We start from the raw sequence: 26051 nt of genomic DNA, 5'->3' as shown, positions 1-26051 counted from the left end.
TACTTGGTATAGAGCCGTTATACTCATCATTGGTACCCTGGTCCTCTTTTGACTTGATTTTCTTTCTCATTTTAAATTTGACTGACACTGCTTTCAATCTATGAAATTAGCAAATACTTTTGAAAACAGCACAAAATGGCTGAAACACAATAAATATAAGCACATAAATATTAAAGTGAGTAAAATGAATTTCAGTGTGTTTTCAAATTGGTTTTCTTCAGAGCGGGAGTTTCATTATTTGTCCAAATGAAATGGATTTTGAGTGGGTGGCGGTCTTAAGGAGGCATGCTGCACTGTTTCAATGGCTTTATGAGCTTGGGAAGATATGAATAATGGATTTGCTGTGCAGTTAGACACAGCACCACAACAAATACAATATCATTCTGGTTCTCTAATAAGCAGCTGCTAGAGTGAGGAATAAAAAGCCTTGCCTCCTGGTCTAACCTACAGGTGATATCATTTTCAGTCAGTTTATTTTTCATAACCATTGAAACAAATTACTGCATTGCCTCTGTCTGGTTTTATATGGAGAAACCACTGAAAACACAGCAAATAAGAGGCTGAATTCTAGAGGTCGTCTCTTATTCTGATCTGCGATTTAGCTCTTGAAGGGACCAACCTTTCAAAAGGCAGATGTGCCAGGGTGTGACTAAACAAAGGATACTCCTGATTTTAAGGAGGCGATTTCCAATTGGAAGGGATTGTGTAATTGTTGCCCTAGCTATTATGCACTCAGTTACATAACCATGGAGTCACAAACTTCTAGAAAGGTTTGGGGGAACAATACTGATGCTCTCCTGCTGTTTTAACTTGGGCACAAGCTCTCCTCTGCATTTACAGTTGAAGTGTTGCTGTAGCTGTGTGGTCCCAGGATCCTAGAGACACAAAATGGGTGAGGTAATATATTTTATTGGACTAACTTCTGTTGGTGAAAGAGACAAGCTTTCAAGCTACACAGAGCTCTTACGCCTTTTTCAAGAACAGAATTTGGTCCAATAAAAGATATTACCTCACCCACCTTGTCTCTCTAACCAATATTTAGTCAGGTGGGAAAGTATTACAATGGAACAGCATTGCCAGGAGACAGGAATTAAGCTATATGCAGTTTTGCTGGAACCGTCTCAGTCCCTGGATATTAGAGAGACAAAGTGAGGTAAGGTTCCAAAGTCAAGTACTCGAAAGTTAGGAGATGCTTAAATTAAGGTTGTCTGTGCAATTTTAATTCCCTCCCTCCCTTGTGCATATGTTTATGGTACAGTCTTTAATTATGTGCTCACATACTTTTCTCCCACAGAATCTCTGCTGCAATCCTTCCCACATCCATGGCTCATGTCCTCTCCCCTTCCCTCTGCTCCTGCCCCTCTTATTCCTGTCACCCTAGGCCATCATCTGCCCCCTCTGCTCATGCCTCTGTCCCCACCTCCTGCTCCTAATTCCAAAGCTCTTTTCCCTGTGCCCCTGCCCTGTGTTTCTTCCTCCCCCATATTTCCAATTCCTCATCCTTCTACATTCCGGTCAATCAGCTCCTCCTTCTCCATGCTACCTGTTTACAGTCAGGGGGAGCACTGGGAACACCTTCAAATCAGTGGCACTGCTATGGGTACCCGCATGGCCCCACACTATGCCAACATTTTTATGGCTGACTTAGAACAACGCTTCCTCAGCTCTTGTCCCCTAATGCCCCTACTCTACTTGCGCTACATTGATGACATCTTCATCATCTGGACCCATGGAAAAGAAGCCCTTGAGGAATTCCACCATGATTTCAACAATTTCCATCCCACCATCAACCTCAGCCTGGACCAGTCCACACAAGAGATCCACTTCCTGGACACTAGGGTCCTAATAAGCGATGGTCACATAAATACCACCCTATACCAGAAACCTACTGAACGCTATTCCTACCTACATGCCTCCAGCTTTCATCCAGACCACACCACACGATCCATTGTCTACAGCCAAGCTCTACGATACAACCGCATTTGCTCCAACCCCTCAGACAGAGACAAACACCTACAAGATCTCTATCAAGCATTCTTACAACTACAATGCCCACCTGCTGAAGTGAAGAAACAGATTGACAGAGCCAGAAGAGTACCCAGAAGTCACCTACTACAGGACAGACCCAACAAAGAAAATAACAGAAAGCCACTAGCCATCACCTTCAGTCCCCAACTAAAACCTCTCCAACGCATCATCAAGGATCTACAACCTATCCTGAAGGACGACCCATCACTCTCACAGATCTTGGGAGACAGGCCAGTCCTTGCTTACAGACAGCCCCCCAACCTGAAGCAAATACTCACCAGCAACCACACACCACACAACAGAACCACTAACCCAGGAATCTATCCTTGCAACAAAGCCCGTTGCCAACTGTGTCCACATATCTATTCAGGGGACACCATCATAGGGCCTAATCACATCAGCCACACTATCAGAGGCTCGTTCACCTGCACATCTACCAATGTGATATATGCCATCATGTGCCAGCAATGCCCCTCTGCCATGTACATTGGTCAAACTGGACAGTCTCTACGTAAAAGAATAAATGGACACAAATCAGACGTCAAGAATTATAACATTCAAAAACCAGTCGGAGAACACTTCAATCTCTCTGGTCACGCGATTACAGACCTAAAAGTGGCAATACTTCAACAAAAAAACTTCAAAAGCAGACTCCAGTGAGAAACTGCTGAATTGGAATTAATTTGCAAACTGGATAAAATTAACTTAGGCTTGAATAGAGCCTGGGAGTGGATGGGTCATTACACAAAGTAAAATTATTTCCCCATGTTTATCTTCCCCCTCCCACCCCCCACTGTTCCTCAGATGTTCTTGTCAACTGCTGGAAATGGCCCACCTTGATTATCACTACAAAAGGTCCGTCCCCCGTCCCGTTCCCCTCCCACCCCCCGCTCTCCTGCTGGTAATAGCTCACCTTAAGTGATCACTCTGGTTACAGTGTGTATGGTAACACCCTTTGTTTCATGTTCTCTATGTATATAAATCTCCCCACTGTATCTTCCACTGAATGCATCCGATGAAGTGAGCTGTAGCTCACGAAAGCTTATGCTCAAATAAATTTGTTAGTCTCTAAGGTGCCACAAGTCCTCCTTTTCTTTTTGCAGATACAGACTAACACGGCTGCTACTCTGAAAACTGACAGAAGAGAAAGTCTCCTTGCTCTCAGTTCTTGTGCCTGGCACCATGGTGGCTTCAAGAAGAGCTATTGTAGAGAAAGTCCTGCTTTGTCCCTGCAGCCCTTGGATGAAGCATGCGCGTGGTGGGAATGGTGCATTCACAGTCAGGTCAGACATGGGAGCTGTGAGGGGATGGACTATGCCCAGTGCAGACACAATTTTCAGATAATTTGGCTCCAAACTCTAACAAGTCTCTCCTGAGCATGTGTGAAACAGCTACAAGATTTTTAATTTACAAAGTTAAAAGAGTGTAATTTCCCCTAACCACATTCTCAGAAATTGTGAACTATTTTAGATGAAATTTTCCCAGAAAACTTCCTCTTGAAGAAATGATTTCAATTGACCTGAATGGTTTATATTTGCAGAATTATAAACCATGAAAAACAGAGCAATCTTGACTATGGGAATCTTAAATATAGCTGACAATAACAAAGGTTAATAATGAACACAGACAATGACCAATGCTTTCTTTTTGTCTTTAAGAGCTGCCCTCTTCCATATATTGTCTCTAAGTGTCCTAAAGTTTACTTTTTACAAGTAAACGTCCAGAGTTACCCTTGTTTTCAGTGTCATTCAATGCAATTTGAATGACATTTAAATGAAATTTAAACTGGATTCTGGATTTTACCTCTGTACTTCTCTGAAAAATGGCATTGTGAGGTTCCATGTTCATTGTGTCTCAATAATCCCATTTAAAATGTGCTCTGTTTACAAAATAAGGCTCTTTTCTAACAAGCAGCCCTATAAATTCAACCACAGATCTGAAGTCAACATGGAATATTTCCTTTTCACACATGACTACAAATCAGCAAATTCTTCAGGCTAAATTATGCCTTTTTTTTTCACCTAGGCAAACCACAACATTTTCAGTGGGATTATACAGGTGTTACTGAAGCAGTAATTTGAAGACAAAATGGGTGGCACAAATATTATTCAGGGCAGCATGTGGTCTGCAAAATCTAAGTTACGAGTGTTAATCAATGAGATGAAAGAACAGAGCTTGACTTGTAGATCCCAGATTGAATTTGCAGTTCTGGCAGCTAGAAAAATCATTTTTACCTGTAAACTGAGCAAATTTAATACAGAATTAATTGAGACAAATATACAACCCCACAGTGTTCTATTTACAGTTACTGTTAAGAGTGGAAATGCACTTTCAATTGTGTCTGAGGCTGTACACTAAAACAAAGAGAATACGTTTCATTAGACTATGAGAAAATTACCTAGGCTTTGAATATTAATGACATAAGCAAGGCCCAAAGATTTTCAGAATAGGCAGACGATCAAAACAGATTAAGAATAGCATATCTGAATCTGTTTGAAAGTCAGCTGGCCATTACCGTACAGTAAATATCCATACCTTTATAGACATATGACCAGATCCTGAGAGAGCTGGGCACTTTCAACATCTATTGGCTTCACCCAGAGTGGAGAGCAAACCTCATATAATTGGCCTCTCTGATTATTCAGCACTGATCGTTGTACGTCCACGTTAGACCCGATCCTGCACACACAAATGCTTAACTGTACACATATTAATGGTTCCAGGGGCTTAACTGGGACTAGAGTTCGGTTAAATTTTTCAGACAAATAGTTTATTCACTGAAAAATACACTGTTTGTTAACCTGAAACTATTGACGAATTCACCAAGTTGTTTCAGCCATTTTTTGTTTCTTTGCAAATTAGCTGCCATTCAAAAAACAACTAGAGGAGGCGGCGGCAGAGAATGAGGTGACAGTTGTGCGATGAGAGAGACAGCGTTCAGTGGCCCCCTCTACTTGATGTGGAGAAGGGATTTGAACTTAGGTCTCCCACAGTGCAAGAGAATGTGCCCTCCCTGCTGGGCCAAAGTTATACGGCAGGTGCCGTGACCAGTACAACCTCTTTCTTCTCCTCCTCCTCTAACCATTTGGTGACTCTAGACTTTCACTTTTTTTAATTTATGTTTGGCCTTTATTTGTAAAAATGGCTGAAAACCAAACCAAACCTTTTTTTTTACCAGAAACAATATTTTTGTTGAGGTTTTTTGGTTTCCATTTCGGTTGATTTTTTTTTTTTTTTACTTCCAAGAAACTGAAAACTCAATTATTCCCTTGCTCAGCTCTAATGGAGAAAACTCTCAGGTGTAAATTTATAAGCATGTGCATGAATGTTTCTACAATCAGAGCCTCCACTAGTGGCCCCAAAAGCCAGCTTGGAGTACATGAAATCTAAGATTATAATAAGGTTAACAGGTCAGTGGCTGCTAAGATTTTAAGGGCTGGCACTGTACATTTGGATGTGTCACTGTATAATACTCTCAGTAAAAATGTCATAGAATCATAGACTATCAGGGTTGGAAGGGACCTCAGGAGGTCATCTAGTCCAACCCCCTGCTCAAAGCGGGACCAATCCCCAACTAAATCATCCCAGCCAGGGTCATCTTCTTGTATAATATAAGTGAAAGCTATTTCCATCAACAGATTGTATAAATCCTAAATTGCAGAATGTAATCTTAGTTTGTATCACTGTTGTAGGTGTTGAATATGTAATCAAAGTAATGTCAAACAGTGATTGATAACCTAATAAGAATTATGCAAAAAGTTCACACAGTCAAGATTAGATTTTTGTCACCCCAGAGCACTAGCTGTTAATTTTATACACTGTATAACACACCACATCCTCAAGCTATTATTTTCATCTAAACTTTCAAAATGCTGTTACTTCATATCTATGCTATTACCATAAAAATGAAAGAAACAATTATATCTCTAAAAACCATCCTCTAAGCAGAAAAACCTAACATATTAGTTTAACTGCAAACATCAAATATAGTACTTTATTATGCAGATGATAGGTATAACTTCACAGGTCAGGTACAGTACAACTTCAAATATAGTCATACTTTGCAGTTTAGTAGCCCCAGATCCCTCTATCTGATCTGACTGACAATAGGGGTTTGATTGTGAGCCATTACACACACATGCACCAATGACTAAGGGAATGTAACCATGTTCTTGCCCCCTGCATGCTCTACCACTATTGCAGGGCATAGGGAATTCTTTAAAAAGCCGTTACTCTCCCTCTTGAGTAAAGGTGTGGGCAAGGACAGGGAGTGAAAGGAACCAGGGCTTTCACATAGGGCTTTCACAGATTGCTTTCCCCTTGCATTAATGTCCAATCTGGTTTGTGCTGTGCCCCATAGTCAAGGTTTGTGGCAAAGCCACAATCTAGCCCCAAATGTGAAAGTAAAACTAAAGGCTGTAGCCTACAGGGCTAGCCTGCTTGCTTGCCTATATATCTTTTCTTATAGGTTTCTTAGTTTCTGATGGTTTTGATTATTTGTTTTATTATAATAGGTTATAATTGGTTTATAGGTTTATATTAGAGTATATGCTGGCTGTAATGCAAGGGATCTACAGGCCACATCCTGTATGTTGACCTAAAGCAGAGTTAGCACATGTATGTTTGGGACCTTTCACCTAGATAGTGGTGATGAGCTAAAGCAGAAGGTCCATACCTTTAACATAGGTAGATAAAGGATATGTAGAAGCAGGTTGGAGTAGAGGGCTTCCTAATTTCATACCCTTTGTAAACTTAACAGATACACCACAAGGAAAGAACCAAAATAACCGGGTAGGGCAAAAATAACAAATGTGAGAATGATCTAATGTCATTAATATATGTATGTATATGTCATCAATACATATAAACATACCAGCCCATGGAGTAAGTGTAGCCTAACATTTTGTGGGTGAGGAAACTAAGTTTGGACATAGAAGGAGGGCTCAAGTACTCAAACTCTATAAGAGGGGTGACCCATCATGCCAAGGAGGTTTCTGAGTTCCAAAGCTTCTAAGTTTCTAAGCTTCAGGGTTTCTAAGCTTCAAGTCTTCTTTGTTTGTTAGTCTATTACTTCTTAACTGTAAGTTTTAAGTCAGTTAAGTAAAACTCTACGCTAGCTTGGATAGCTCTTAGCTCTTTAGCTTCTCCTAAGCTCTGCACCTCCCACTCAAGAACTGAGGAACCTGAACCTGAACTCTCTTGGGATGCCAGAGGCAAGGCTGGTCCTTTGTCTCTTACCACCAGGTTATCAAGGAAGGATGTGAGTATATTAATCAAAAGCTTTATAGTATATAATATCACATACATCTCTAGAACAATATTATTGCATTTTAACTGATTATTTTTACAATGTGATTACTATTTGAGTACTATCTATTTATCTCAATAAAAGTCTTTAAGGCTATATTTGTCTCCGTGTGAGCATCCTTATCATATCCCTGAGGGTCCTTGCAAACTCTGTGTAGCCTGATTCTGGGACAAGAACCTAATTATCTTCTGATCAGATTAATTGGCAAGCCTGTAACCCATACTATCCAAATTAATAATATTAACCTCCTAAAATCAGGCAACAGGGCCACATTCTGATACTCTCACTCCCTCCAAGTAGCACCTTACTCTGTGAGTAATCCTACTGAAGCCAGTGGGACAACTCATGGGATAAGGTACTACCTATCATGAGAAAGGGCATCAGAATTTGACCCTAAATGTTTAGTTCTAATTAGTATGGGCCAGATTGTGAAGCGCTTACTCCTAGCGGTGAGTAGCCACTCAGACTCATGTGACTGCTCATGACTGCGTGTAAGGGATTCACAATCTGGCCCTTTTATGTTCCACTACTTATGCTATAACTATGGCTGAGAAGGTACTTTTATTATAGGCCTTATTTTCAGATGCTTAGATCTTTCCAAAGGTGTTACCCTGTGAGTTGAAAATGGAAGGTTGGTTTGGGTTTGACTTGGAATAGATAATTTTAATTCCATTTCACCATTTTCAGTTATCCTGGCATGAAGGGGAGGATGATATACACTGAGCACACTCATCCTGAACTCTGTTGGCAGAATGGCAATTGGGCTTCTTTGATTACATTGAATTAGGTTTTCAAAGATGTATGGTAAAGCTGGAAAGGAAATGGTATTCCTGTCCTGGGAAATTTGTCAAAACCAACCCTATCTATAAATAGTTTCAGTTTTGACAAATAGGCATTTTTCAACTCAAAAAAATTAATCAAAAAAGTCTCTATCAGCGGTAATGCATAGGTCCAATGTGTGAATGCAAATACCATGGCTGCTCACAGAACCTCCATACATAGACATACACGATATTCCAAGTTTGAATTCATCATCATCTCCCTTGTCCAACACCAAGGCTGGGAAGAACTGATATTATGAGCTGATTCCATCCACATCTGTTGTGAGCCACCATTTGAGCATTTTGAGTGGGTTGTCTGGATATATCATGTATACCATGTTAGACCACTGTGTCTCCTTGGACATCCATGGCCTCTCTCACCATGTACTCTTCCACAGAAAGCAAATTACGCAGTCAATATAGGGTCATTCTAGCAACATGGCCAAACTACGGTATGATTATAATCACACATTGCCTTTTCAGTCTTCCACAGATGCCATCATTTCTTAGTGTAATCAAGCTTTGTCACACCTCATTTCAAATGGTTGCAGCTTTTACTCCAGAAGCTTTGTCAGTACCCGTGTTTCACAACTGTAAAGTAACAATGAACATTGTATATAATCTGGTTTTAGCTGTCATGGACACTGATTTAAGGTTCCAAAACATTTTTATTCAGACACACAAACATTGTGCTGGCAGTAGCCATTCAGTTCTCAATGTCATCTTCAGAGCAGTTGTTATGTGTTGTGATGGAAACTGTAGTAGTAGAAACTGTCTACCTTGTTCGATGTCTACACTGCTAATGACTAGTTTAGCCTGTTTCTTGATATTTGATGTTACCATTAATTTGGTCTTTTGTTCACTCGGTTTTAATCCTCATTCTTTGGCTGTTGTGTACAGGTTAATTATGGCTTCTTGGTTGTATTCCTCCATAAGCATTATCATTATGAAATTGTCAGCAAAGTCAAGGCAATTAATAATTTGCCCAATATCTTGCAGCCTCCATCAATGTTACTAAGGGAACTGGATATGATGCTTTTGAGGAATAGAGCATAAAGTAAGAGCATGCACTGCCGTTAGTCTCAAGTTTTCACTTCAAACCACTTTGTCAGTTCTCCATTGGCTCTTACTGCATGCCAAGTTACGATATGCAGACTCTGCAGTATTTGAATCAGCTTGCTTGTAAAACTGTACCAACTGAGTATTTTCCACAGAATTATACCAGTAACATATCTGACACACCTCACACTGAAAATGTAACAATGTGTTTCATTGTTAATAAATACAATGTTAAATAAAATGCACAGAGAAGATGGATAAAGGGGTTTTGTGCCACTTGGAAACAAAGCTCATTCTTCCCTTTCAGATGGTGCAGCTGCAAATCTCTTTCATTCATGTTGGTCCCAATCTGATTTCTTCTGCACAGAGACCTGCTATTCTAGATGACACTTCTGCACTTCATTTTTCAGCACATCCATTTCCAGTCTGTGACACAGATAACTAGACTCTAATAAAACACTCAGCACTAAAGCAAAAATAATAAAGAAGTGTCAAGTGTGTTGCCTTCATTTTTGCATGCCACGGAATATACAGGGTTAGATTGTTCCTTTAAGCTAAGCCATAAGTAGCAGTGCCCTAGGAGAAGCCCCAGGAGGACTTGTGCCTCACAGACACCCCCACTGCATATCAATTGCTTCCCCGCATTAGGCCAGCTACTCTGGCTGCTGTGTAGGGTTCCCCTGTCACTTGTTGACAGTGGGAAGTACTGAGCAAGTAGCCTCTGCTCTCCCCACCCTGGCTGGAGTTACTCTCCTCTGCAGCCAAGAAAGGGCCATGACTATTTACCACACATTGAATAGCTGACCGTCAGTGACATTACGCTAGAAGCTAACAGCTAGAATAGAGTCTCTGTCTAGACGGTACAGACATGTGTGAAAAAAACATTGAAAGGCAAAGGAAGTACAATGTTTCAGAATTACCTGGACATTCCAACACATATACAATGGGAACACTTAAAGGTTTCTACCAGTCCGAATGCTTTGCTGCTGTGGTGTTTCATAAATGGATGTATCTGAAATGGGTCTCAGATTGGTAAATGCTTTCAAGCAGGTAGAAAAATTTGGTTGCCCTGGGGCCAAATTCTTTTATGATATTGTGCCTAAGTACCCATGACAAAACCCGCTCACCGCAGGGGGAAGCACAGAGAAGAAGCTGTCTGCCCAATTCTAGATACCCCCAAAACCTCATGGAGAAAGATGTTCTCGTGACGGGTCTAAGGGTTGGCCCTGGAAGGGGCAATGGGTGTATATACTTCAGCATATACATCCTTTGACCTGACAGTGGTCTCTTCATCCACTCTTCTGTGTGGATCATTCACAGCTCTAGAAGGAAAGATCTGTGAAGAAGGGCTGCTGCCAGTCAGAACGGAATGACACAGAAATAGCAGTCCTTGAGCATACTCATTCGGGGTCATTTAAACTTTGGTACAGAATTCAGCCCAAAGGTATTACAAAACTGTGTTTGAGGAGAGAAAGAGTTGTTGTACTGAATTATATTTATTCACATTTTAAGACGGTACAAAGACAATTCAGTGTCTGCCCACTTCAATAAAGCACCCTGGAGACTTTTTTATACAGAAGAAGTCATTGTTTAAGGGTTTCTATGTGACTCGTGTTCATATTGCAGTGACGCTAATCAAAGATGAACGTGGGCTGCTTTAATAGGATAGTCATATGGTAAAAGACAAGCCTTCTGCCATTCGGGGTGGAAAAATCATTTGACAATACAAGATTTTATGCAAAGCCTACTCTTTCTGAACTCTTAAAAAAAAAAAAAAGATACATCACTGAAGACTGCCTGAAGCCAAAAGAACTACAATCCAAATGAGAGCAATTGATATGTATTAAGGCATTCATTGCAACAATCTTTCCTTTTCCTATCAAATGACCAGCTCATCTAATTTCAAACTAGAATACATTAACAGTTAACAGCAGTTTAGGATTCAGGCAGTTGTGCCTTTCCATGTACTACTGCTTATGAATAATAAGGAACGTGCCAGTTCTTGTCCTCTGACTAGAGTTGTAAGCTATTTGAAATTTTGATCCAACGTCTGTGCTTTTGGGTAACACACCTCTTTAAGATGTACCACATATGGTACATATACAATTTGCACTACCTGGAACTGAAAGAATATAGAGGTGATGATTGAAATACTTCATCTTAATGAACCGTTCGTTGTCTTCAGTGATTAGCAGAAAATTATCTGACAGCTCTCACTACTGTGTGAATCTCTGACAATAAAATTAATTTTTGTTTTGTTTGGGATGCTGTGGGACGACGTTTCCACGAAATGGGGCTGGGGAAAGAAAAGGTTGCAAGTAAGGAGTTGGATATGCAAAGAATCTGATTGGATAAGGAATCCAGTCATTTGGTGAAAGACTGTGCTTTCAGCTAAAATGGACTGCTGTCCAAAGTGCTGTTTATGGCATTATGCATATTATATATAGGGCTATGGAAGCTTTCTGTGGAACTATGTACAATATTTTGCAAGACCCAGAGTTAAAATGTCTCAACATTGCAAATGAGACAAAATATTCTATTCGCAACAGTGGTGTTTAGATACTAAACACGGATGTTTTAAAACTATTCTAAAAAGTGGGCTCGGTTCTCCAGACCAGACCGAGTGTGTTTGGTACAAGTTGGAGGAGGGGCAGTCAAAAGGGGCTTTAAGTCTGAACATTGCTCTATTTAGGGTTGGCTGCCAGTGATCCAAGGCTGAAATCCTCCTGGCAGCCAGTTAAGCCTAGTTTCGGGGATTTTTGCAGTCACCTTGGGGTTGATGCAGAGCAGTGGAACATGCTGATGAATCAGACTCACGAAATGATTTAACAAAGCCATCTTCAAAGGTATCAGATGTTAATAATAAAAGTTTAAAAGGAAACAAAAGAATGTGAACAAAAAAATATACATACCAGGAGAAGTTAAATTACCACTGACAGCTGGTTTCTAATTTTAGTGGAAATCGTATGTACCTAGCTGAGTGTACAGTTCAGATAACAGAATAAAAACCAGATTTATAGAGAAGGAAACTAAGGACTTGAGGAAAACTATTCCTATTTAGCAGTATCTTATTTTTAAATTATCCAGTAACTTGATCAAAATCATAATTATTCCTTAATTAATCCAAAAAATAAAATTGCTGTACATTTCAAGCCTATTACCAGAGTCCAACGGGGTGATATACCCTTATTTTTCTAATAGTTTTTAGCAATTTGAAAAGAACACACCCCAAAAAATACCCCTGCAAATGAACAAATCACACCTCTTTCCTCACTAAAAAGCAGTATATGCCACTCTAATACAAGCTACACCCACACAGGTAGCTCCAGTGAGAATACCTTCCATAACAGGAGAGAACAACGAACCATCTAGACTTGGCTTTGACAGAGGCCAATATGGATGTTTTAATGGAAGTTGTAAAATTCCCATTATGTGCTTTATAATGTAATACTGTGCCATGGAGGGGCATTTCTTCTTGATCCCAGCTGGTGATTAGTTTATGCCCTGAAGCATAAGGATTGATAGCCCTTGTAATTCTAATTGTAGCTAATATAACTTCTGATGCTTCTTATTCCTATAAGTAACTGCTGTCTGATCATTGCTAGACCAAAGCACAGAAAAGTTTAGCTGAAAACTATTTCTTTACATTGTACTATCTTAATGTCAGTTAGAATAATATCCAGTGTCCAGTGATTTTTTAAAATCACTGTTATTATTGCAGCAGTAACCTCATTCCTTCCCAAACAGTTTTCCTTTCTTTCTTTCTTTCTTTCTTTCTTTCTTTCTTTCTTTCTTTCTTTCTTTCTTTCTTTCAGAAATTTAAAGAGAATCCATTTGGACATTTTTTATGTTATCCAAGGGTGAAAAAATAGTGTTTCTAACCATGGCTTTAATGCTAACTCACTGTGTGACCTTGGGCAAATCACTTAACCTTTCTATGTCCCAGTTTCCCCATAAGTGACTGGAGCTCCTGGGTATCACAGTAATAAATAATAAACAGTATCCATCTACCTCACAGAGTTCTTGTGAGGATTCATGAAGTGCCGTTTGTATGTTGCTTTGAAAGAGATGTGAAATATGCTATTTTTATTTTATTAAGATATTTCTTAGTAACTAAGTTCTGTTTTTAAAAATATTTTGTCCTGCTCCTCCAATTAGATATAAATAAGTAAAAACTATGGAGGTGTTGCTCACAGCTCTGTAGTTAAGAATGAGTTGAGTTTTGCACTTAAAGTATAGTTTCATCTTATTTGTTATGTATATCTTCCCCCAAAATTACTACACTTACTCTTTGGGCAAAGAATGCTTTTTCCTTTGTATTTACAAATAAATCCATTAATTGCATTTATCAGTTAAAATTAATTTTAAAATGGGTTCTTTAAGAAATTTAACACTGAGTGTCCTGTCGTTTTGTCTTGAATTATTTCAATAACCGAACAACAAAGACTCTGCAAACTTCCCATGTAGTTAAACCTCTGAAAACTTGTGCATAGATTTTAACATTTTTTAAAGATGTTTTTCCAGGATTAATGATAGCTTCTCTCATTATTCTTTATAACTGAAATTTTCTTATTCAGTGGCAGCTTAAGAATCTATCTTGTGTATGTAGATGGTAAGCCTTTTGGGACAGTGACTGTCGTCCACTCTTTGTTTGTACAGGCCACAGCACAGTGGAATCCCATTCTTGGTTTGTCCCTTGGCACTAGTGTAATAAACATGAGTTGAATTCCACAAAGAATTGCCCTCTTTCAGAATGGCTGGTATCTCTTAATATTCTCAAAGGGACCGAGGCCACACACTATCTTTAAAAAGCCCTACGGTCATCACCATTCATCCTTCACCAGCCCCTCACAGTGCTTGTCTCTACTTCCAGACAGCACAGGGGACCACCATCTTCCTGAGGGCAGCAGGGCTCACTCCTACAGGGAACAAGAAGAGGGGATGGACATTTTAAAACAGGATATTTTATGGCCTCATTCTCACTGAGAAAATGGGAAATGGCAGCCATTTTAAAAGATGGCATGTTAATCCAGGGCAGACTATAGCCACAGTCCTGTTCAGAACACCTAGAGACGGCAGCCACTTTGAAAGTTGGCTATTCTTCATGAGTTTCTCTGAAGGAGAAGATTTTATCCATCAGCCTCTGATGACAGAAAAAATTTCAATTAAGAAAAATAACATTCATCCTAAATATTTCATTTAAAAATTACCCACTGCATCCATTCTGTTCACCAAGGAGGACAAGTGAGTAGAACCAGTGCAATACAGAAGGAAGAGAGTAGAGCAGAACATGAAGGTAAAGGAGGCAGATTGCACACTGGTTGCTTTGTGGTGCACTGGTGATGCAAAGCGGCTGCAATCCCAGTTTAACTAGCGAATTAGGTAATCAAAACAACCTTAACTCTGTCCCATGGAGACACTATAGAAAAATTATAAAAACAATGTACTGTATCTTTTAAAATCACAGTTTAATCTCCCGGGGCTCTGCAAACACTGTTATGATGAGTAAATCATAATTGTACAGCTATCATCCAGTGTCATTACAGGGGCATGTTACGGTGATTAAAGGAGCAGTAACTGTGTAATTCCATACCTTAACATATTTTTATTTCTTTTACATTTATTCTTACATCCGAATCCCCTGAATTCATAACACTGCCTTTGAATAGAATTACAACTGCAGTTCAGCAGTCAGGAAATGCAGACAGTACATAACAGAAGCTAAGGGTATCAGTGAAAAAATCTATTGCCAGTAGAGTTAAGGTCAATAAGAAGGAATTCTGAAAATATATTACTAACAAATAAATTCTTAGCAATGGTATGGATCCGATATTAAATAAGGATGGTAAAATTGCCAGTCATAATGTAGAAAAGGCATTCAATAAATATTCTGCTCTGTATTTAGAAAGATGCATTGTATTCCTATATTACAGTGATAATGAGATACTTTATATTCTATCAGTGACTAGAGAGGACTATTCTTTATCTTCTATCAGTGACTAAACAGCAATTATTAAAGTTAAATGTTTTTAAATTAGCAGGCCTGGAAAACCTGCACCCAAGAGTAATAAAAGAATTGCCAAAGAGCACTTTGAACCAATAATGTTGATTTTTAATAAATCTAATTACACTGGAGAAGGTCCAAAGGATTGGAAAAATAGCTAGTATATAAAAGCAGGGGGATATTGAATTACAAAATGACAAATAATGGCTGGGGAACAGTCAATAGCAAGTAACTGTGGTCCTGATTCTGATACTTTTATTCCCATGGAAGACTTCAAGGGGGTACTATAGAGCCGTTCTTCTCTGAAGGCTGGTTCCACTATCCTTATGGCACTGGAATAGTGTAAAAGTGCATGAGCAAGAATGGAGAATTGGCTCAGTTAAATTTCAGTGTAAATTAGAGAAGAATTTGGCCCCTTTATTTTAAATGTTCTTAGTCAGCACAAATAATTTCTCAAATTAAAGGTATAACATAGTTTTTCCATTTTATATACTGTATACAGCATATGCATGCTCCGTGAAATAACTGTCTGGGTTTACAGTAGGTACTTTAAGCTAAACTTGATTTGCATTTCAGAGATAAAGTCCTGAATCTCTGAAGAGATTTGTAGTCAGATAACCACAATTAATCTTGCCATAATGACTTTGACAGCCCTGGATTTATGGTCAGGGAAAACAATCCTGAATTGTTTGCTGAGCTATTAACATGGGCAGCTATATATTTTCAATCTTAGTTACACTGGTGAATAATAAGAGGGTTATACAAAATAACGATTAGCATCTCCTCTACCCCTCCTCCCTACAAACTACTTTCTATGGTTACTACAGAGAGGGGTATGGCCTGGGAAGGCTGGATATATCTAAATACAACAGTACTTCCATCCAAGCAGGAAGGTTAGGTATCTCTATTTACCTATAGATACTACGTCATTACATAGCTTATGGTCATTTCCTTCAGCACACAGCTAGACCTCAAAGCTCTTCAAAACCGCCACCACTATTTATGCAGAACAGTTAATACTGGGAGGCAACAGTGGGTACTCTCGACAGCAGTTCTTTTATGGCACTTGCATGTCTCTTGGGGGGGAAAAGATGCTGCATTTTTTACTCAAAACAGATCTTTAAATCAAGGGCAAACAGGCACTCCAAGAGAAGAACATTGTTGACGACAAAACTACCTTGCAGTATCCTGATTGTAGGAATGCCATTTATGGCTTGATATATGGCAGACACTTACAAGCTACAGAAAAGAAAAGTGCTTGTGAATAATTTCCATTTCAAAGACCAGACGTTTCAGAACCAGTTTCCCATCCTAACAGTAATAATAGAAAAACAAGCATGTAGCAGTTTCCCAGCTTTCCTGTCACTGACAATTATTATATCTTCTCTGCTTGCAAAATTCTTTACGTAATACTCTACTAAGTTGTGTGTGTTTTAATGTCTTATGGTACATGCATTATATTTTTGGAACTGCTTTGTTGCAAATTCTGAGTTAATTCCAACCAGGGATGGAGAGCCCAATACTGATCTAATTTCAAATGCTTACGGAAGTAACGTTTGTGAGTTAACTGACAGAAAAGATGCAAAAAAGACTCCTGATACCAAATTTACTACCCAGGAAAGAAATTGCCTTAGGCATTTGCAAAAATTATATATTTATTGTGAAGGAGTTCCAGGAATTGCTTTATGAAATCTGAGTTTATTTCTAGAGCGGAACAAAGATTATCTTTCATTACTACGAAATGTGGCCTAGTAGATCAAGCACTGGACTGGGACTCAGGAGCTCTGAATTCTCTGCCTTGCTGTGCCACTAGCCTGCCAGGTGACCTTGGGCAAGCTATTTCTCCTCACTGTGCCTCAGTTTTCCTATCAGTAAAAATGGGGATAATGCTGCTTACATCCTTTTTAAAGCGCGTTGAGATCTACTGATGAAAATGCTATATAGGTACTAAGCAGAATCATCATCAAGGAGAGATTTTCTGCATGTTGCTTATTTATAATGTATCTTCTTTGGAAAGGTGACAGTTCACAGCAGAGGTGACACGTAGCTGTGGCTGGGGGAGGCACAAATGAAAGGTTCTGAGGGGTCAAGTGCCCCCCCTCCCCTCAATTTCTCATAGATGGCCTGCAGTGAGGAGGAAGCACCCCCCTGGCAGAGGCACTCTCAGTGTGTCCATGCAACGCGGGGAGGGAGGAAGCAACAGGGCTGCTGGCTGCTGGCTGCTGGCTGAGCTCCTCCCCCACCACATGGAGCTGCTTCACCTTCCCTGCTGCTGGTGTCCTACAAGTTGCCTCTGCCTTCATTCCCTAACTCACCTTGGTGGATGGACTCCAGCAACGAGGAAGGCAAAGCGGCCCCATGTAGTGGGGAGAGGAGCTAAGCTGACAGCCAGCCACCCCCGTCTGCTTCCTCCCTCCCCACGCTGCAGGGATATGGAGAATGCTGCTGCCAGGAGGAGTGCAGCCTCCTTGCTACTGGACCTCACCACAAGAGGCACCCCAAGAAATGGTGGGGGAGAGAATGTGACCCTGCATACTCCCTCCCCACCCCTCCCCGCGTCGCCTCTGGTTAACAGCCTTGATTTCTGTCTTATGCCTGTAGTATTTTTCAATGTGATGTTTTCCCAAAGTGTTATAATTTATCTAGGACACCCATCTAAGTATGTTAGCAGTGAAAAAACCTCCTTGATAAAAATATGAGTTTATTAATACTAGCAATAACTTACCAGTGGATTAAATTGAATGATTTACCATTGATTACTACGGTAATCATAATAATCCCTCCCCCATCTGATCTTTCTGTTGCATACACTGTTTTCTCATCATACTCCTAGACTGTAAATTCTTTTGGATTTTCATTCCATTCGTAATGGCCTCCTGACCTCTGATTGGTGCCTTTAGGCATAACCACACTACTAATACTATAGGCAGAGCTCTTTACAACATCTGTAGTTAGAGTTGCCTAATTGTCCATTATGGATTATCCATTTTAAAAAAAATAATTTCGCGGAACTTTAACAATTCAGGCTGAAACTTTCCATGCTGGGCGTTAGCATCAGGTTGAATTTTTCTGGCATGTTTCAGTAAAAATAGTTCAGCTGATTCTGAGAATAAGGCTGGGGGGAAATGCATTGTTTTGCAAATGCTTAAAACCGGTCCCCCTTTAAATTGAGAAGTAGAGCTGGGAGAGTAGCGTTTGCCTAAATTAAAAAAAATAAACATAGGAAATTACGTTTTAAAAGCCTAAGTCAAAATAATGCCAAGGTTGTAAAGTCAAGCACTCCAAAAACAAACAAAAAACCCCCCATCCTTGTCCTTTTGAATTATAGTTTTAAATATATGCTCACATTTTCCCACATAAGTCCCCTACCTCATTCAGTGCACAGAGTAGACAGTGCCTTGAGAATAAATCGGGGTTGTGCAGTGAATGAGGCTTTTATCTGAAGGACTTCTGACTTGTTTATTGCAGAAGTTGAAAGGTGTTGAATGAAGCAAGGGACTGCAGGTAGAGAAAGGATGGCCTTGTGGCTAAGACAGCTGAATTCCCTCTGAGAGAATAGGCTGACTATTACATATACATGCAGTACAGTATAGCTGTTATATTTCTACAAAAAAGGCACTGTAATATATTTATTCTCTTTTTAGACATAACGTTTGCTATGGAAAATGGTTCATAATGAAGAAAAGAGGAAAATACATATCAATTTAGCAACAGCAGATGCTTTTAATTACAGTGACCACTGTACTTTTAAAAAAGTGAATATGGTTTAATATCTAACTTTTCTTTTTCCCTTCCTTTAGGCCCCTAGCTTACAACACCATCTGTAAGAACATAAAAATGGCTATACTAGGTCAGACCAATGGTCCATCTACCCTAGTACCCTGTCTTCCGACAGTAGCCAGTGCCAGATGCTTTGGAGGCAATGAACACAAGGCAATTATCGAATGATCCATCCCGTTATCCCGTCCTAGGTTTTGGCAGACAGAGCCTTAGGGGGCTGCATCCCTGACCACCTTGGCTAATAGACCTTGATGGACCTATCCTCCATGAACATATCTAATTATTTTTGAACCCAGTTATGCTTTTGGCCTTCATAACATCCCCTAGCAATGAGTTCCAGAGGTTGACTGTGTGTTTTGTAAAGAAGTACTTCCTTTGTTTTAAACCTGCTGCCTATTCATTTTATTGAGTGACTTCTGATTCTTATGTTATGTGAAGGGGTAAAAATAACACTTCCTTATTTCCCTTTCTTCACAGCATTCATGATTTTATAGAGGTTTATCATAGACCCCCCTCAGTTGCATCTCCTCCAAGGTGAACAGTGCTGTCTTTTTAATCTCTCTTCGTATAGAAGCTGTTCCGTACCCCTAATAATTTTTGTTGCCTTTCTCTATACTCTTTCAAATTCTAATATGTCTGTTTTGGAATGGGATGACCAGACCTGCGTGCAGTATTCAAGGAATGGGAGTATCATGAATTTACATAGTACCATTATGTAGACCCTTCGCCTGTGAGCAGTCAGTGTGGAATTAGGGTCAACTCCATCTGATTGTTTTACAGGATTGGAGCAGTAGGTTGGATCTCCTGTATTAGATCTCATCATGGCTTGCTGTCATCAGATCCCCTTTTCCTCAAGGGGGACTGGCCTACTTTTCACATTCTGTAAAAGGGTACATGTGGAGTATACTGTGCTCTGGATTCCACCTGTCCAATAGTAAAACAAAATCTTTACATCAATCTGCTGACGAGGAGCAGCAGAAGAAGCAGCAGCTCAGTTGTGGGGAAGTGAAAGTGGCTGGCTGATGGGAGTAACACGAGCTGTACTTTCTTTTAGGAAGGTTGAATTGGGAGCTGTAAACAGCATGCGATATAGATTTTTTTTAAAATAAAGGGAAAATGGAAAGTGGCCACACTGTCAGGTTAGTGAGTGGGAGGCTCTGGTGATGGGAAGCAGCACTCAGGAACAGAGAGCAGACTTCTCTTTGATGTTTCCTGAACTCAGCATCACCTGGCTCAGTTCTTGGGCAATTTTCACTAGGGAGTGCACATCAGAAAAAGTTTTATTTTGAGCCATTTGATGGCACACAACTGAAATTTGTCTAATACAGCCAAACCCACTGACAGAGTAAAATCTGAATGGTGTCAGAGGGTCCACACTAAGCTATCAGCACCATGGGACTCCTTCCATTTGTTGGGTTCAGCTCTGACTATACCAGCATAGAGTGGAGCCAGGAAAGGGGCTACTGGATCCATGTTTACTCTACGGCAGTACTCATTTGGAACCTGTGTTCAGATAAATAGGTTCTATTTCAAACACGAAGCATTGAAATGTATGAAAATGTAAGAGGAAAGAACCCAAGCAGCCAAACAGCTGTCTCTCTGTTACTATAGGCAGGGCTGGTATCTTTATGCGGTTGGGATGAAATTTTTCATGGCAGGTGTCTGCCTCAGGCTCTATTTTGGGAGGGAAATCTCAACCAGAACTGTTCAGTGGGATTATTCTGTGGTGATGGCACTAGGTCAGTAGCTTGATGGCTTCCTGGCAGAGGGATGCTTGTTTATGTAATGCATTGCAGATGCATTGTCTGTCAAGATCCACACTGTGGAGTTCCATAGAACAGATAGGAGTGCCGTGCAAGCCAGTGTTATGGGCTCCCTATGCTGTTCCTGATGATATGTGATGAGTGTCACTGTCAGAGAGGGGGCAGGGAATGCACTCCTCCCATTCATACCATCTGGAGTCTCTCCCCTAGCTCATCTCCCTCAGCACTTGAAATAGGACTGTGACCCTCTTTTTCATGTGGTACTTGAATAGGGAGTACACTGACCCCAGCCAGAGTTGTAGGGGCAATAGGTGAAGCTTGGCACCTTTACCGTCCCCTGACTGTAGCTAGGGGTTTGGCTGATCCCCAACAGCAGCCTCTATACAAGGTGAATCTCCAGCTGCCAGTAAGACAGTTTTCTCCCTATGGTACAAAGGACCCATTAAGTTTACATAGGGAGTAGCTTGTTTGCACCTACAGCCACAGCTGAAGCAATGCACGTTTTAAAAAGCACTTCATGTGATCTGTAAGTTCTTTTCGGAAGGGAGGGTGTTTTCATTAGGTCTGTGTGCTCTGTCCAGCATAGTAGGGATCCAAGTGCTGACTGGGGCCTATAAGTGCTTCTGCAATACAAATACTTTCATAATAATGTTATTAATAATATGATACAATGTACACTGAATTCAAGTCCTGTTGTCTTTTGTAACAGAACAGATAAATTATGCACAGAGAATCCTGACTCATGTGGCATGGACCAGTGTGCAAAATTTTAAGGTCAACATTTTCCAACACAATCTAATTTTCAGTGCCTTCCAGGTTTTTTATACCCAGCTTGACGCATTTTATGAGACAAGCAAAATATCCTCTTTTTATGTCTTCGGTAGGGAATAGTAAATACTTGTCTATTTGTGGGGAGCAGTGTTTCCAAATGTCTTCTATACCCGGTTTGTACATACTGTATATACTGAAAATCTTTTCCACAGGACATCATGCAAAGAGATCTAACTTCAGTAGAGTAGCTGGGCAGATTCTTTTAGTGCCTTTTGGACTCAATATGATCAAATTAAAGTAAATAAGCGAGAACGTCGGCTACTGTTATAACACAGAAAAATCAACCAGTGACGTTTCCATGTAAGCTTCCTAATTTAATAACCATTGAGTCTCCTAAGTCTGACCGGGTATATTGTGCCACATTCTCGTACCACCTTCTATTCTAGCTAAGCATTTACACTTTCTCTTTACTTAAGGTTTTAACCATTATGTCATGATAGTCTTTCACATTGTCACTGTGCTGCTTACTTGTGGTTGTATGAGTAGCTGAGTATCACTCATTGCCAAATGCACATCAGACTGTACAGAGAAGGTAGAAAGGCTAGCTCCAAATTAGTGTGAGTGGGAGGCTAGGGTTGGTGGTGAAGCTTTGTGTTAATTTCTGTGACAACAAAAGCTTCCTTGGTGGAGATATTTTAAGATGTTTAAAGCATAACCACACCTAAGCAAATTTAAAACCATTCAGACATAGAATTAAAGCTATTCTTAGCACTATTCATTAGAGGTTACAAACATGTTTTACATTATGCTGAAAGATAATCAAGTTACAAGAAGTTAGGAAGAGAGGCAAGCGATCGATACATGAAGACATGAGAAGTTTCAACCTAATGTCGACCATTCATTCTTGTCAGAAAGACTGCTGCTATAGTTAGGCTGGTAGAACTGCCTCTTATTAAGGTTGCCCAACACTTCCCATTGTAAAAAAACCTGTTTTCGGTTGCCTATAACTTTGCTAAACTTTAATTGTTTGGGCTTAAATTTCACAAGCTGGGTGTGTGCTGCAAAATTTATTTATTTCAGTCATAATAGCCAAGCCAAGGACAAGGCTAGTGAAAAATACAGTGTTTTGTTCATGATAAATTCTGGCAAACTTTCTTTGAAGTGATCTAGGGCCCCTATGCTTTGGCGCAGAGACTTGAATTTTGCAGGAGAGGTGACGTTGTGCCAGGGATGTGCTATTTGCTGTCCTGTGAAAATCTGCCCAAATCTGGACAAAAGTTAAGGCTTTGAAAAACTGCAGTTCAGAGATGCTCTGTAGAGACTTGCTAGACCTTTTGCAGGTAAGGTACAAAACTCTGAAGACTTCATCAGCACTGAACATGCTCCAGCCCAAGACTAAGTAGGACTTTTCCTGCAGTTGCAGCTCTGGAATGCAGCAGGCCAGGCCTAGTTTAGGAACTGAAAATGAAAGCAGAAGACTGTCTCTCCTGTGCTCTCAATGACCCCCGGCTGGGGCCAGGAAGCATGGAAGAGAAAATGGCCTGATTCAAATGCGGAAGGGACAGAAGCTGGATCTGGGGGGTGAGGGAGATTAGATTGGGACAAGGAGTCATACATGCAAATTAAGAAATATATAATGCCACCTCATTAAAGTGGAAGAATTATTAGCTGAGCTGTAGGCAGAAACACACAAGTATTTCTAGAAGTGTCTCCTATAAAGTGGGCTCTAATTTGACCAAAGAAGGAATTTAAGAATATAGGCACAGTTGCCAACTTTCACACAGTAAACAAGCACCCCAAGTTTCATAATAAGCCAAAAATCAAGCTAATCCCATTTCAAAACAAGGCCAAAACAAGCCAATCCCAAAGAACCCCAACACTATGTGACTAGATTCCCATGGCGTGCAGTCTGGGACTGTGTTGGGCCTGCTGTGCACCCCAACTCTCTCCCCCACCCCCTTACCCCTGCTTGCTGGGAGCCCATCAAAAAAAAGAAGCAGCAAGCTACAGCAAGCTACAAGCCAAATAAGAACAAGCTACAAGCCAAAAACTAGCCAACGAGCAACTCACAAGCCAACTGAGCCAAAACCAGGCCCAATTTCTCTGTTTTTTTCCCGTGGGTTTCGCATGTTTCGATATAGGGCATGTATCCTTTAATCAGTCAGAAATCACACTTACAATACAACTAAAATAAGTGAAATATTGTTTAACTGGTCTACTCTTAGTTTAAAAAGTGTTGTGTAGTCATGCACTAGAAACAAAGCCTAGAAAACACACATTTAAGTTTCTGGCTCACAAAGCATTGATCTTGAAAATACACCAAGGAAATTCAGATGCAAAGTAAAACAATCCTGTTCTGAAATACTCTAAATTACCTGCTTCCCAGCTCTCAGCTCACTAAAGCCCTGATCTAGCAAAGCACATACATTCTTAATCTAATGTTGATATCAGTGGGACTACTCATGCTGAAAGCCAACCATGTGCTTTACTGAAATGGGGCCTAAATATATATCTCTACAGGTGACCTAACACATACCACATTTTGCTGTTAATTATAGTTATCAATCAGTTACACAATGATTTTCAATAAGTACACACCTGTTAATGTCCCATATTTTGCTGGTGTTGTCCATGGAAGCAGAAGCCACAAAATCTCCACAGGAATGCCACGAGCAGTCCCAGACTGCACGGCTGTGTCCTTCTAAAGTCAGAATACATTCACCCTTTGTGAAGTTCCATATCCGTACTGTTGTGTCTCCACTTGAAGTGACCAGTTTGGTGCCACTGTTACCAAAAAAAAGGAAGAGAGAGGGGTCATTAGCAAAGATGGAGGGGAAGATTACTTGGAGGCCTTCTGCAAACCATCTTTTTTCTCTATAGGAGTACAGGATGGGCACCTAGAGTTACATTTTGAATAAAGTGTAGAAAAAATGTTCTAAAAAATCTCAGTCCTGTCTTTGAACTGCTTTCTGATACAGATGCAGAGGAAACTGGCATTTTAGTGTGTATTAATGAAGTCATATTGAGAGAAAAGAAAACAATACTTAAAATAACTTTATTTCAGTGGAAAGTAAACATCGATTTCAAAAATACCACTCACTTTTTCTAATTTATTTTTAAGGTGATCAGCAATAAAGTAACTTAAGCGCAAACAATTGCTTTCATAAAAGGGTAAAAGAGGTTTTTCAAAATCCATACTAGTTTTTAACCAATAAATTGTTATGTAAACATTATAATTCTGTCTCCTCTCTCTCAGTAAGGTCGCATTACAGTAGCTAACATACAGTAGCTTCATTATATATTATATAAATGTGTGAAAATAGAATTCCACTCAGATTTTTTGTCAGATCTTGAGCTGATGTAAATAGGCATAGGTCTACTGAAGAAAACAGAGCTTCCCCAATTTACATCAGCCAATGATCTGGCCTTCTATTTTATTTATAAATGCATCAAAGAAAAGAATGCCGTGAGATCACATACAAAATCTAGTACCACAAATGACTTTAATTCAAATGTCTGAACTACTACTCCTGACATCTCACCCAGTGAGAAAACAGCTGTGGAAACACAGAGTCAGAGTTTAAGGCCAGAAGGGACCATCAGATCATCTAAGCTGACCACCTGTGTATCACTTAGCACCCTCCAGTCACCCCCACACACTAACTCCAACAACTGGAATTAGACCAAAGTCTTAGAGCTTTCAGGAAATTAAAATACTGTGTGGGTGGATCTTGCCTTAAAGATCCAGCAAACCCTGGGTTTGTTAGACTTGTGGAGGATGTGTTGTCCAGAGTGGAGGACTCTCTGTTGGGAACATCCTTCCATCAGCCCCTCTGACATGAAAATGTGAGGACTGTGACCAGCTGCAGTACTGACCTCAAGGATCACAGCAGGACATCACTCAGATTGATGACAAACTGAGATATTCAGTCTTCTGTGCCTTGTAACAGAATGGCCTTTCTTACATCTATTACTTCTTCCCGCCCTTTCTTTTCCAATAGATGTCTGACAGATTGTTGCGTAAACGTATGTACTGAGACAGCTTGAAACATTTGTCTCATTTACTGGATAGATCTTAAGGCTCGCTTGGCATTATGAAATATTGCCAAAGGCTATGGCTACACTGCAAAACAAACAACCAAACAAAAAACAAAACAAAACACAGAAGGGAGCCTCAGAGCCCAGGTCAATTGACTCAGGGTCATGCTATGGAGCTAAAAATAGCAGTGTAGATGTTCAGGCTCAGGCTGGTGATAGGTTTCTGAGACTTGACCCCTCACTACATTTCAGAGCCTGGGCTCCAGCCTGAGCCCTAATGTTTATACTGTTATTTTTATCTCCATAGTGTGAGCTCTGCAAGCCCAAATCAATTGACTCAGGCTCTCAAACTCATTACCACAGGTCTCTTTTTGCTGTGCAGATGTACCCTAAGTATAGTTTTCAGCCATTTTTAACACACATGGTTCAACCTGCTATTTCTATCAAAAATCACTGTAAAACCAATTACACCTCATGTT

At 40.1% G+C, this 26051-nt stretch overlaps 1 protein-coding gene across 6 annotated transcripts in view; it reads right to left on the bottom strand.

Annotated features, from left to right (window-relative positions):
- Positions 1-26051, bottom strand: part of SPAG16 (sperm associated antigen 16) — a gene marked incomplete at its 5' end in the record, with an annotated part of 730962 nt that overhangs the window by 261438 nt on the left and 443473 nt on the right. For all 6 annotated transcript variants that reach the window (XM_084643191.1, XM_084643189.1, XM_084643190.1 and 3 more), the window contains one exon: positions 24133-24318. In XM_084643191.1, the coding sequence (XP_084499317.1) occupies positions 24133-24318 (186 nt within the window). The remainder of the gene's footprint in view (positions 1-24132; positions 24319-26051) is intronic.

Source organism: Lepidochelys olivacea (assembly GCF_965140295.1).
Source record: "Lepidochelys olivacea isolate rLepOli2 genome assembly, chromosome: 11".
Taxonomy (NCBI): domain Eukaryota; kingdom Metazoa; phylum Chordata; order Testudines; family Cheloniidae; genus Lepidochelys; species Lepidochelys olivacea.
The sequence above is the reverse complement of the archived record's forward strand: the minus strand, read 5'-3'. Positions and strand labels throughout refer to the sequence as shown.